At 43.5% G+C, this 12,070-nt stretch overlaps 1 protein-coding gene across 4 annotated transcripts in view; it reads left to right on the top strand.

The window, feature by feature from the left end:
- LOC102563459 (ALF transcription elongation factor 3) overlaps positions 1-12,070 on the top strand; it is a 252,046-nt gene that overhangs the window by 187,249 nt on the left and 52,727 nt on the right. For all 4 annotated transcript variants that reach the window (XM_059720988.1, XM_059720987.1, XM_059720990.1 and 1 more), the window contains 2 exons: positions 3,832-4,033; positions 8,481-8,605. In XM_059720988.1, coding sequence (XP_059576971.1) covers positions 3,832-4,033; positions 8,481-8,605 — 327 coding nt within the window. The remainder of the gene's footprint in view (positions 1-3,831; positions 4,034-8,480; positions 8,606-12,070) is intronic.

Genomic DNA, 12,070 nt, shown 5'->3' with positions numbered 1-12,070 from the left:
ACACTGAAGTACTTTGTAATTTATATAACTTCTAATTCAAAACAATCATTAACATTTATTGAATTCATTTATAATAAGTCTTTATTCAGCACTATGGGAGCTGAAAAATCATCATATTGGAAAAAACATGAGAAACAAAAGATATTTGAGTTTCTATGTTCAAGAATCTGCATTCAACTTGTTTTTTTCATATAAGTTACATATGTGACAGTAAAAATAATACATGTAATAGGATAGTTTGTTGTGGTTCACTGGATGTAGGCATACCCTTCCTGTTACCAAAATGTCATGTTTCACAGCACGTTCATTCTCAAGGAGCAAGTGATTATCATAATCAGACATGCATGGAAGTGATTGAGCTAGTTATGCTGTAGGGTTTGTTTCACAGCTCCAAGAAATAAAAACACACTGGGCGCACCCCCGTGAGTGGGAACGTGCATTCCCCAGGAACAATTAGCAGTGGCATGTATTTGTACTGCTGCTAGTTGTCCCCGCGAAATGCCCCTGCATGCGCACTCTGGTGCACAGCAAGTTGCCCTGGGTGAGGTAAGGGAGGCAGAGACCAGCACCTCGGGTTCTGGGGGCCTCCAAGGGCTCCAGCAGCAGTGATCTGGGTGTGCAGAGGCGCACTCAGATCCAGTTTCAGGAGCTGCATGCTGCAGCCACATGCACTGCCCTGCTTTTTCTGGCATGGGTTTTTTTTATACCAGGATCTCCCACTGTCAAAAATACCCACCATGCTACAAACTAGCAATGCAGAAAATGCCTGCATGTGTTGCATGTGTGAGTTGCAGTGCCACGAACCACACGTGTGTGGTCTTGGGGACACACCCCATGTGCTTCACATCAAATGCATTCAGATTAACAGTTGTATAGTGAAAGGGCAACACATAAGTTCATAAAACTTCCTTTCTTCCCTCTAGTTCTCCCCTGGCCCCCACCTTTATATTACCCTCCAGTCCTCTGGTATTATACGACTCCAATTACCATAGCACTTCATGTTCATAGGTTCATAGATGAAAGGGTCAGAAGGGACCTCAATAGATCATCGAGTCCGACCCCCTGCATAAGCAGGAAAGAGTGCTGGGTCTAGATGACCCCAGCTAGATACTCGTCTAACCTCCTCTTGAAGACCCCCAGGGTAGGGGAGAGCACCACCTCCCTTGGGAGCCCATTCCAGACCTTGGCCACTCTAACTGTAAAGAAGTTCTTCCTAATGTCCAATCTAAATCTGCTCTCTGCTAGCTTGTGGCCATTGTTTCTTGTAACCCCTGGGGGCGCCTTGGTGAATAAATACTCACCAATTCCCTTCTGTGCATGTCTTTAACATGAACCGCTGATGTGAGGTAGAGAAGGGCTAATATCTTCAATTTACAGGTGGGGAATTATGGCACAGACTGACCAAGGATATGTGAATCCTGGAGACTACTACTTAGTATAGTGATACCGAACTGCCTCTAAATGTGCTAGCCTGGGCATGGAGAAAAGTCTGGCCTCAGCAGCACGGACAAATTACCTTGTGTTGCTGCAACTAAACTGTTTTTTGTACTTTGGGTGTCTGCAGTGCTGAAGTCTGCAGTGTAGATATACCCTAAGCAGTTTGCCTAAGGTCATGTATAAAGTCTGTAGCGCAGTGGAAATCAAACCTAAGTCTCCCCAGTTGCACCCTAACATCTAGCCACTTGATAATCCTTCTTCAAGTAGTTGTAGTGCCAAAGAGGCTGCAGTACCTTCTGGTTATGTTAGCCTTAGTCCCTGGGAATCATAGAAAATTAAGGTTGGACACAACCTCACCAGGTCATCTAACCCAGGGGTCCCCAAACTTTTTAGATCGTGGACTGGCAAACTGTGTACCGGAAGTGACCACAAAACGGTCCACAGACCAGAAGTGACCATGGACCGGCAAAATGAGGACCGGCAAACTGCAGTCTGGAAGTGACCGGCATACTGCGGAGTGGCAGCCAACCCTTTTTTATACTTAGTATAAAGCATACTTACTATAAAAAAGGCTTGACTGCTGCTCTGCAGTCTGGCGGTCACTTCCGGACTTTCAGTCCGGCAGCCAATCCTCCTGCAGACTGGCAGCCAACACTTCACGGCCTGGTACCAGGCTGTGGCCCAGGGGTTGGGAACCTCTGATCTAGTCCAACCCCTTGCTCAAAGCAGAACCATCCCCAACTAGATCATCCTAGCCAAGGTTTTGTCTAGCCAGGTCTTAAAAACCTCCAAGGATGGGGATTCCCCAACCAATCTGGGTAACCTGTTCAGGTGTTTTACTACCCTCCTAGTCAGAAATTTTTTCCTAGTATTTAGCCTAAACTTCCCTTGCTGCAACTTGAGACCGTTGCTCCTTGTTCTGTCATCTGCCACCACTAAGAACACTCTACCTCCATCCTCTTTGGGTGAACCACCCTTCAGGTACTTGAAGAATGCTATGAAATCCCCTTTCAGTCTTTTCTTCCCTAGACTAATGATGTATGATGTATGAACCCGGCTTTTTGCCACATAGGACAAGGTTCCTATTTGAAAAGAGGAAGAAAAATTACAACATCAGCTAGAGGTTCCTACACATACCAAATTAACATTTAAATACTTTATTTTTCTTACAAGAAGATTGTGACTGTCCATTTACTTACCCTGACTCTCACTTTCATCAAAAGTGTTGCTCATTAAAACAAAATTACTTAAGCCATACTTTAAAAATACTACATTATAGAACCAATGAAGGTCTAAAAGGTTCTAAATTATGATCTATGGCTTCTCCAACCTCCAGTTTTTAAAGCCTTGCAAGATAAATGAACATACATGTGGTAAGAGCACATTTAATTAGCTCTGTTCTCTAAAGTGATATGGTGAAATAAAGTATATTTTCTACGATTGTCACTTCTGCAGTTACATTAAGTGTCTACTGTCTTACAGTATTTCTGTAAAGAAATGAGAATTGTCCCAATAAAGTGGTAAAAGGCTGAAATAGGAAACTATGGCAAGGAAAGATATTGGGTAAAAAATACTTTGCCCACTACTAATTGCAATTCTAGGCTCAATGAGGCTTGTCTCTCAAAAAATTCCTATACTGTACTGTGTGCATTACATTAACATTTTCAGTTAAATATTTTCTTCAAATTGATTAGTATAAGTAAACTTTTTTGAGCATATTGCCATTCTTGCTGTCTGCTCAGCTTTCTTCTTAGTTGTGGCTTCTCTAAAACAAATGGAAGGCCACAAATTATTTCTGTAGTGTAACCTTCTTCTTTGGAGAATGCATCGGTACACACTTCTTTCTTTCCATCATTTGCATGCTTTTCTTTGTTACAATAGTCTATATTTCTTTGTCCTCGGAGCCTGCACCAAATTAGGGTAAACTGCACTGCCAAAGCCTGATCTTTACACACAGAAATGTCCCAGTCATTTTCTAGCACATTCCCTGTCTTAGTTTACACATGGTTTTATTGCCGTGGCCTATAAATTGTCACCTGTAATCGTGAAATAGAGTTCAATAGCCTAAACTTACACTTTAAAGGCTAGTCTTCTTTTTCAACTCTCTCTTAAGTGACAGTGAGGAACAACCTATTTATCTCTCTATATTTTTCAGGTACTACATAGACTTTTTATTAACTCTGGAATTATAATTTACCCTAGAGGAAAAGAGGAGAAACATAACCCAAATTTGCAAATTAACTTTTGATCCTAATACTGTAAACTTGTTTCCAAATACCAGTAGACTTGATCTTACCAGCAGGTTTTTAATTTATTAAATTGGTAATACATAAAACATTTACCTTTTTCAAAGGAATCTTTGTGACACTCCATTGCTGTAATTTCCATTTCCAGCTTGGCAATACCAATAAATAAAAATGAGAAAATGCTTCGGTCACCCATCTCACCCCTCTCGGATGCATCAAAACACAAATACTCCAGCAATGATTTAACTTCTTCCAGTAGACCTAATGGCAGCAGTCTGTTACCTTCCATCTCCTCCAGCAAAAAACATAAGGGTGAAATCCAGTCACAGCAACATCCTGGAGATTTCAATGTAAGTTTATGCTGTTGCACATAATATAAACCTAGCTGTATTTTCTTCTCTTTATATTGCTTCATATACAGCAGCCCTTGCTATTTCTGCAGCCTATCATGGAAAGAAACAGAATAAAGAAATTAAGGTATATTGATTGACAGTTTTCCATCTGGGATATAAAAAGATATAACAGGGTTGTAAATTATTTGAAACAAAAAAAAAATCTGTGGAGAAGGCAAGCACTCAAAAATAGCTGTTAAAAAGTAAAGAATAGGAAAACTCTAAGGGTTTTTGCCCTGTCTCTATAAAAGGAGTAAGGCACCTATTGTAGAACATTGATGGGATTTAGGCAATTAAGTCCAAAATTGTGATACTCAAAACTTGCCAGTTCAAACTGTTAGCTAATCATGGAAGTGCCTAAATGTTTTATATCAAAGTTCTTCAGGTGCCTGAAACTCTATCCACAAACACCTCTGTCTTTGACTCAGCACCTAGTTCATACTAGGGCCAGTCAGGATCAATAAACTATGCATTCCTCTACCTATCTTGCTGGAGGGTCTCATACTGGTAGGCATTAGGGGTGTGTGAAACGAGCTATATTCAATTCAGTTCGGATTTGGCCTGAATCAGGGACAGTGATTCGATTTGTTGATTTGGATCACTGTCCCTGATTTGATTCAGCCGAATCCGAATCTGAAGATTCACTGCTGATTTGGAGAATCAGTGATTCAGTCATAGTCACAGCTTTAAATGTTTTTTCTACATACCTCAAGGTACCATACGTGGCTGTCAGTCCACCTCTGGGTCTGCAGGGGAATGCACAGGGGGCTCCCCCATGCCCTCCGTGCCCTCCCAGCTTGGCGATTGGCCACGGGGGGACCCTAGGTCAGACCCAAGAGGCACCAGTAGCCAAGCCAAGGGGCCACGGGGCAGGCCCCCGCACGCTTCCCGGTGGACCCGGAAGTGGACCGGAAGTGCTTCTGTTCCATTTCCAGGTCTGCTGCCGAGTGCGCTGGAGAGCCCCCTGTGCTCCTGTGGGATGCTCCATCTGCCCCAGCATCTCAGCATTCACGAGCCGCCTGCTACCTTGTGGTCTGTAGAAAAAATGTTTAAAGCTGTGTCTATGTCCAAATCTCTGAATTTTTCCAACTCTCTCCGAATTGATTCAGGGGGCTCCGATTCGATTCAGACAGATTAAAGGGTCTCCTGATTCAATTCAGATTAAGAGATTTGGCCACCAAATTGGGCTGAATCTCCACCAAATCAAATCAGGGACCAAAGCTTCACACAGCCCTAGTAGACATACTCAGAGTATACTTAGTCCACACCTAACGGATCAGACTCCACACAAAATGAAGCTGGCTTTTCCTTCAAAGGACAGCTGAAGCAGGAGCTGCTACTGCTCTCTTTTATCTAGTAGCTGGCTGTCTACAGCACTAAAGATGTAAGAGGCCCATTTGCTTCTTCTTGGTGAGGGAATTCAAACCTATATTTCTCACTGCCCCAAGGCGTGCCCTGCCCACTGGGATGTAGGCTATTATAGAATGAGGAGCCCAAGGGAAGTCTCTCACACTCCTGTTGAAGCTAGTTGATTTTACATGGTGTACTTGAAGATTCATTCAACAAGATAGAGCAAGAACACAAATTGACATGACTCTCTAGCCTAGAAGTTTATATCTGTACACAGATTTTATCTAATGACTATTTAATGTAAAATTATTATTAATCTTTTATACATTGCAGGCTTCCATAGTCTAAGTCTTACATCATTTTTTAGGAAACTGAACTTCAATCTTAACTGTCTTTGCTCTTGTAGAGGCCTCTTTGAGTTACTTCTGCTCAGGGAACAACTAGTCCTTTTAGAAAAGGCAGAATTTTGGAAGATGGAAAGGGTGGGGGGGATAGTTATTATTTTGAATTTAACTTTTAGAGATTTTTCTAAAATACCTTGTAAATAAAGTAGCTAAGCATTCCTAGAGTTTCACAGATGAATAATAAATTGAAATAAAATTAAGTACTTGAAAAATAGGCCATGAAGGACATTCAACATATTGTAGTAAGTAGGTTTTTTTCATGGATTAAACCTAATTTATTTTTTAAGATTTTCATTTCTAAAATCCAAGTGTAATGGTTTACAAGTCCATTCAGAATACTGACAGGGTTCTTTACTGGGTATCTGGAAAACAATTTAAATTCCTTTAAGGCCAGCAAGTTGAAAATAAAAAGTAAAAAGCAATTGCTTTATGATCCCTAGCAAATGCATTTCTCTGCATTCTTCTGCATAGGAGGCAATGTATGATTTGATCAACATTTAAAAATCCTTGTAATAAAATTTGTATGTATCTGGTTATTCATCTGAAAACTTGAACCTGCTAAACTGTTCTGGATAGGGCATATACAATCTGACAGCTCACAAATTATAAATGTTGGGAGTTGGCTTTGCTTTATCAGATCTGTCCATCTGGTGCTTAATTGGCATGGCCAAGTGATCATTTGGATTTTGATCAGATAATGCATGGCAGCAAGTGATGGAGCTTCCTGTTCACTCCTTCATTTCATTTCCTTCTTTTATCTGAAACAAAAGGAATTTGGGGGAGGGGAGCTGATACTACTAGTACCAAGAATAACAGGCTAAATTAGTGGAAAGATACAACAAAGCACCAAAGCACAGGGAGGTGACCTAACATGCCACATCTGACTTGTTATTTAATAATTACAGAAAGGCTAGGTACAGACATTCAGGGAGATATGGAGGAGGTTAGATTGCATTAAAAACAGTTACCCTATCTAACTTAGGCCGCCCAGGTGCGGACATTACACTTAGATCCAGGTCAATCTAAGTACAAACTGTACAAAAGTTCAGGAAGTTTAGATAGGTCTAAAAATGGCTGACCCAATCTAACTTAAATCGGGTCTGGTGAGACTGATCTAACCATAGGCCCTGGAATAGGGTGGGCCACCTGGGCTATGGCCTGACCAACTTTTAGCACATTAATTTAGCTAGCTATGCAGTTAAAAAAATAGCTATACAGTTTTAACCAGAATGACAATTGTGTATTTGTGGATTATATAAATTAACATGCTAAAAGTTGGTCAGGCTGTGGCCCGGGTGGCCCACCCTGTTCTATGGCCTATGGAGCTAATTGAACTTCTGTACAGTTCCCAATGCAGCACCAGGACTGGGAAAGCCCAGTCGCTGGCCCTAGCCCTGGAGCTGCACTTTCCATACCTGCCCCCTGTTACCAGGCTATTTTTAAACTCCCAGCCCTCCCCCAGACCCCAGATGGGCTATTTTTAGCCCCCAAACCTCCCTACAACCAGCCACCCCAAACCCAGAGCCCAGCAAAACCGCCATCCCACAAGCCACCCCAGTGCCTGTTTTACCAGCATTTGCTGGTGCCAGGAGCCAAGGAAGTGAGTCAGGTTGGGGGGAGGGGTGGGTAAGATCAGGGGAGTTGGTTTGCTGGGGAGGGTGTTTTTCATCTAGAGATGGGGGAGTTAAAAATAGCCCCTGGTCCTGGTAAGGAGAAGATAGCCTTCCCCTACCCCACCAACTCCCCACCAGCAGAACCACCAGGCCCCCATTCCAATTCTGCAAACCATCCCCCACAGAGATGCCAATCCCCACAATCTGTGCACCCTTCCCCCACCCCAACTTACTTCCATCAGGTTCATAGGACAGGTGAATGCTAGTAAAACTAGCCCTGGGAGTGGTTTGCAGGATCAGGGGTAGTTCTGCAGCACTGAGGAACTGGCAGAGTCCAGAGGGCTTTGGTGGGATTGGAGAGCCTCGCCAATCCTGCCAAACACGCCCCCCCCCACACTCCCAAATCTCCCCAAGCCCTCCCTCAGACTCGCCAGCTCCCACCACTGATCCCAATAAACACTCCCAGACCCCAGCAACCCCCCCCAACTCTACTAACACCTATGATCCCCCCAACCCCTCCCTCAGACCCCATATGCCTCCCCAATCCCTCCAACACTCCTGCAGACCCCACCAACCCTCCAACCCCTGCATGGATCCTGCAAGCCCCCCCAATCCCACCAACCCCCCCCCCCCGATGGACCCCATTTGCCTCCCCAGTTCCCCCAAGCCTCCCACTAGCCACCCTATTCAGACTTACCTTAGATTGAATGCCCATTTTTAACTTGATCTAACTTTCCCCTAACTTCCCCAAATGTCTGCATGTACCCCAATTGTGTTATAGAGCTCCAGTTAGGAACTAATGATGCAGTTCTGTTTTTCCTGCATATCACCTTGAAACTCCAGGGACTTTTATAGAGAGCTTTGAGCAAGATCTGTTAATTTGTGGCTATCAGTGGCAAAATAGTGGTACATATTCCCTGATGAAATAGAGAGCAAACTAACTGCAATTTACAGCACAATGCAAAGAAGCTTCCATCATTTATTAGCTGCTTTTCAGTGGCCAGTTTCTCAATGCCTTCTGTATTCTTTGTTGCCTAGAAAGCAATTCATATCAATTCAGAAAATGTTCTCTGCAATAAGCCACAGTTCCAAACAGAGCCATGGTCACCTTTATCCAATGCACCGAGGGACTGCAGAAGAACAAAGCTTGTCTTCGATGATATGTAAGTAAAGATGCTTTCTAAAAAGGCAATATAAGTGCTCGTGTTTTGAGAGATAAAAATAAATCATGCCCAGCAAGAGCTCAGATGTGGTCAATGTCTTCATACAAAGACATATTTTTAGCACGTTACATATTGAATTAGACTGACCGTATAACTCTGTTGTTACTGCCTGTTAATAATTTGATCCTTAACTTATTTGGGCACCCACTAGACTCAGAATATGTACCATCAAGTCTAAGTATGCAGGATTTATTAAAACTGAAATATATTTATGCCCAGATATTGTGTTTTCTTTTTTTTACCACTATTCCCTGCTGTGTATATTCACAGAGATGAAAAATAAGGAGATATGCTGGGCTTGATATTATTAGGCAAAAAATAAAAAATGCTTGATTTTATTGATCCAAATCACTCATCCAGGTCTAGTCTTAGGGAAAATGGCACCCTGGGTGAACTTGTATTTTGGCACCCTTTCTTTGAATTGAAGCATGAAGCAGTATTAGTGAAAATTTCAGAAATAAAGCTCTGGGGAGAAACTGCTGGGCTGCATTGAGAGACTTGCATTTTCGCAGGCAAGCAGCACCACTGCTCCTGTGCAGGAGCAAAGTGGGCAGACTAGAGCAGGCGCCAACCCACCCACATGTGCCTGGCCTGACTCCTCCTGGGCAGCGGCTGGAGGCAAGGAGTAGGATGGGCTGGGCACCTTTCCTCCTGCCTGGGGTGGGAATTGTCCGGGGCGGGGCAGGGCAAGAGCACTATTGTGAGCACAGGCTGCTTTGTGTGTGTGTGTGTGTGTGTGTGTGTGTGTGTGTGTGTGTGTGTGTGTGGCACCCCCTGACCACAGCACCCTGGGTGATGGTGCATGTCACCCACCTGTAAGGCCAGCCCTGCACTCATCCCTTCTCCATCCTGCCCCTGCCTCCTCCATCCCCATTCAGAGAATTCGGAAAGAACTGTTCCAGTCTGAAGAAAGCAAGGAAGGTCTGGGGGGGAGGTTGCAGGTTGTGTCTCTTGCTGCCAAGGGTATTTCTGTATTTTAACCAATGACTACCTAATATGAGCTGCCTAAACAATCTTGGCAGCAGCAACTAAAACTGAGATTTCCCCATGCCAAGGGAAATGCTGTAACCACTAGGCTACAGTGTCATGCTGTCCTCCTGGACCCATTAATCTTTTACATTTGACTGCCCAGTGAACCAGCTTAAACAAAAGGTAAGCTCTTCTGGTGGGCTCTCCTGGAAAGTGGAAGAAGCGGGATTGAATCCCTTCGGGAGGAGGAGGCCCAGAATACAGGTCTCCCACTTCTAGAGTGAAAAATTAAACAACTAGTTTTGTGGGCATGAAGTGGGCACCAAAGACCTCTTTCATGAGTGAGCAACAGGTGCCACACATTTACTGAACTCAGTGCTGCCTTCAGTTATGTAGGTGCCCCCAGTCTGGGTAATCTGGTTCCTGAAAGAAGACAGAAGCATTTTCCCTCTAGACTGCCTCCCATCGTTGCAGTATGGATTCCAAGCCTATCGGTCAAACATCTAACCTCTGAGAGTATGCGCAGATATTACACTTAGGTAGCTCTAACTAGGTCCATCTAAGTGCCAGTCTGTGCACACATTTGGGGACATTAAATCAGGCAAAAAATGGCTGCCTGAGGAAGTGAACTAAGTTAGACTGGGCACAGGTTAGCCCAGTCTGCTGAACATCTGCATTCCTTCAGAGCACAGCCCTGGGGCTGACAAAGCCCAGCTGCTCGCACCAGCCCCAGGTCTGCACTCTGTCTACTCCCACCCCATTACCCTGACTGAGCTATTTTTAACCTCTCAACCACTGCATTCCCAGATGGGCAACCCCACCTCCACAGATGCACCAAACCCCTCTCCCCAGACTTGCCAGTCCTCCCAGTTCCACCAACCCCCTTGCCCCAAACCTGTCAAACTCCCTTGTGGACCTCCTAGCCCTGCCTCGATCTTGCCTGCCCCTCTACCTAACCCAAGTTACTTAGATTGGGTTCCCGGCATGGCTCCCAGCACCAGCAAATGTGTGCACAAGCCACTCCCAGTCTATGATCACACAGCTTAAAGCAAGCCACATGATCATAGAGTGCATGAAGTGAACTACTGCACGTACCCTAAGAAGGAATGAGAGTGCAGATACAGCCATGTGCCAAGCATTTCCTCTTGCTTAGGCACCTGGTCCTGTTGATTTGTAACACCCTTCTGGGGCTAGGAATGTCAAGAATTGCAGCACCTAAGCAGAGGCATATACAAGGTTGATTTGGCCCATTAGAATCAGGCACTAGTAGGAGGTAAGAATAGGGAAAGAACAAGTTAGAGACTACTTATATAAATCAGCTGTTTTCAGAGACTCTGGACCTGAGGAAATTCGACCTAAAGTACTTAGCATACATCTAGGATTTATTTTTGGTAACTCAGGGAGGATGGGGGCAGGGTTCTAGATGACTGAAAAAGGGCAGACATAATGGGCATCTTGAAAAAGGAGGACCCAAGGAATTGAAGCAAAGGGTAATAAATTGTTCTCTGTGTCCGTTGGTGATGGGACAAAAAGAAGCAATTGACTTAAAATGCAGCAAGGGTAATTTAGGTTAGACCTCAGGGAAAACTTTTTAACTGTAAGGATGATGAAGCACTGGAGATTGTAGAATATCCATCACTGGGGGTTTTACGTACAGGTTAGAGAAACATCTGTTGAGGTACACTTCATTCTTGAGGTAAAGGGGATTAATTAAATGACCTCTTGATGTCCTTTTCTATCCCTATTTTCTGTAATTCTATGTTAAGTTGAATCCTTGTAACCATTCTTTCCTGCACCTTTTGTTGAGGACTCCTTCAGTGTGTATGTATACACTCTCACTCTTTCTCTCTCCCCCCTCCCTCTCATTTTGTAGTTTTTCAATTGCGATGTATTTTATTCAGCGGCCGCCAATGTACACATTTAAAACTGTTTAGCAGCACCAGCAAACTCTTCATATCTCTAAGAGGGTTTATCATCTATAATTTACCTGCAACTATTCCAGGGGGGGTTTTGCTGAATTTTTAAAATGAGTACAGGAAGCAAAAAGGCATCAGTGTACCTGATAACACTCAAAATGTAAGAGAAGCTCATCATTTTGGATTCAAAGAAAAATATAATCAGAAACAGTTACAATAGAACTATTGTACCTCAGTCTGATGCCTCCTCAACCTGCTGATAAGAGATAGGGAGTGGTATTTTTTTTCAGAATCCTGTCATAGGAAAACTGCTTTTTTAACTATCTGTATCAGCTAAGAGGCTTTTATCACTTGCTTTCTCCATTAGCAATGCATGTGACTTCTTCTGGCAGACATCTGCAGTAAAACTGCTTCACCTCTTCAGAGAGAGATGTAATAAAAACTGTTCCTGTGTACTGCCATCTATGAGTATGTCTCTAAGCAATTTGCAGACCATAACAAAAAAGTCATCTACAAACTG

Source organism: Alligator mississippiensis, chromosome 1, assembly GCF_030867095.1.
Source record: "Alligator mississippiensis isolate rAllMis1 chromosome 1, rAllMis1, whole genome shotgun sequence".
NCBI classification, from domain to species: Eukaryota; Metazoa; Chordata; order Crocodylia; family Alligatoridae; genus Alligator; species Alligator mississippiensis.
Note: the sequence above shows the minus strand (reverse complement) of the source record. Positions and strands in the feature narration are given on the sequence as shown.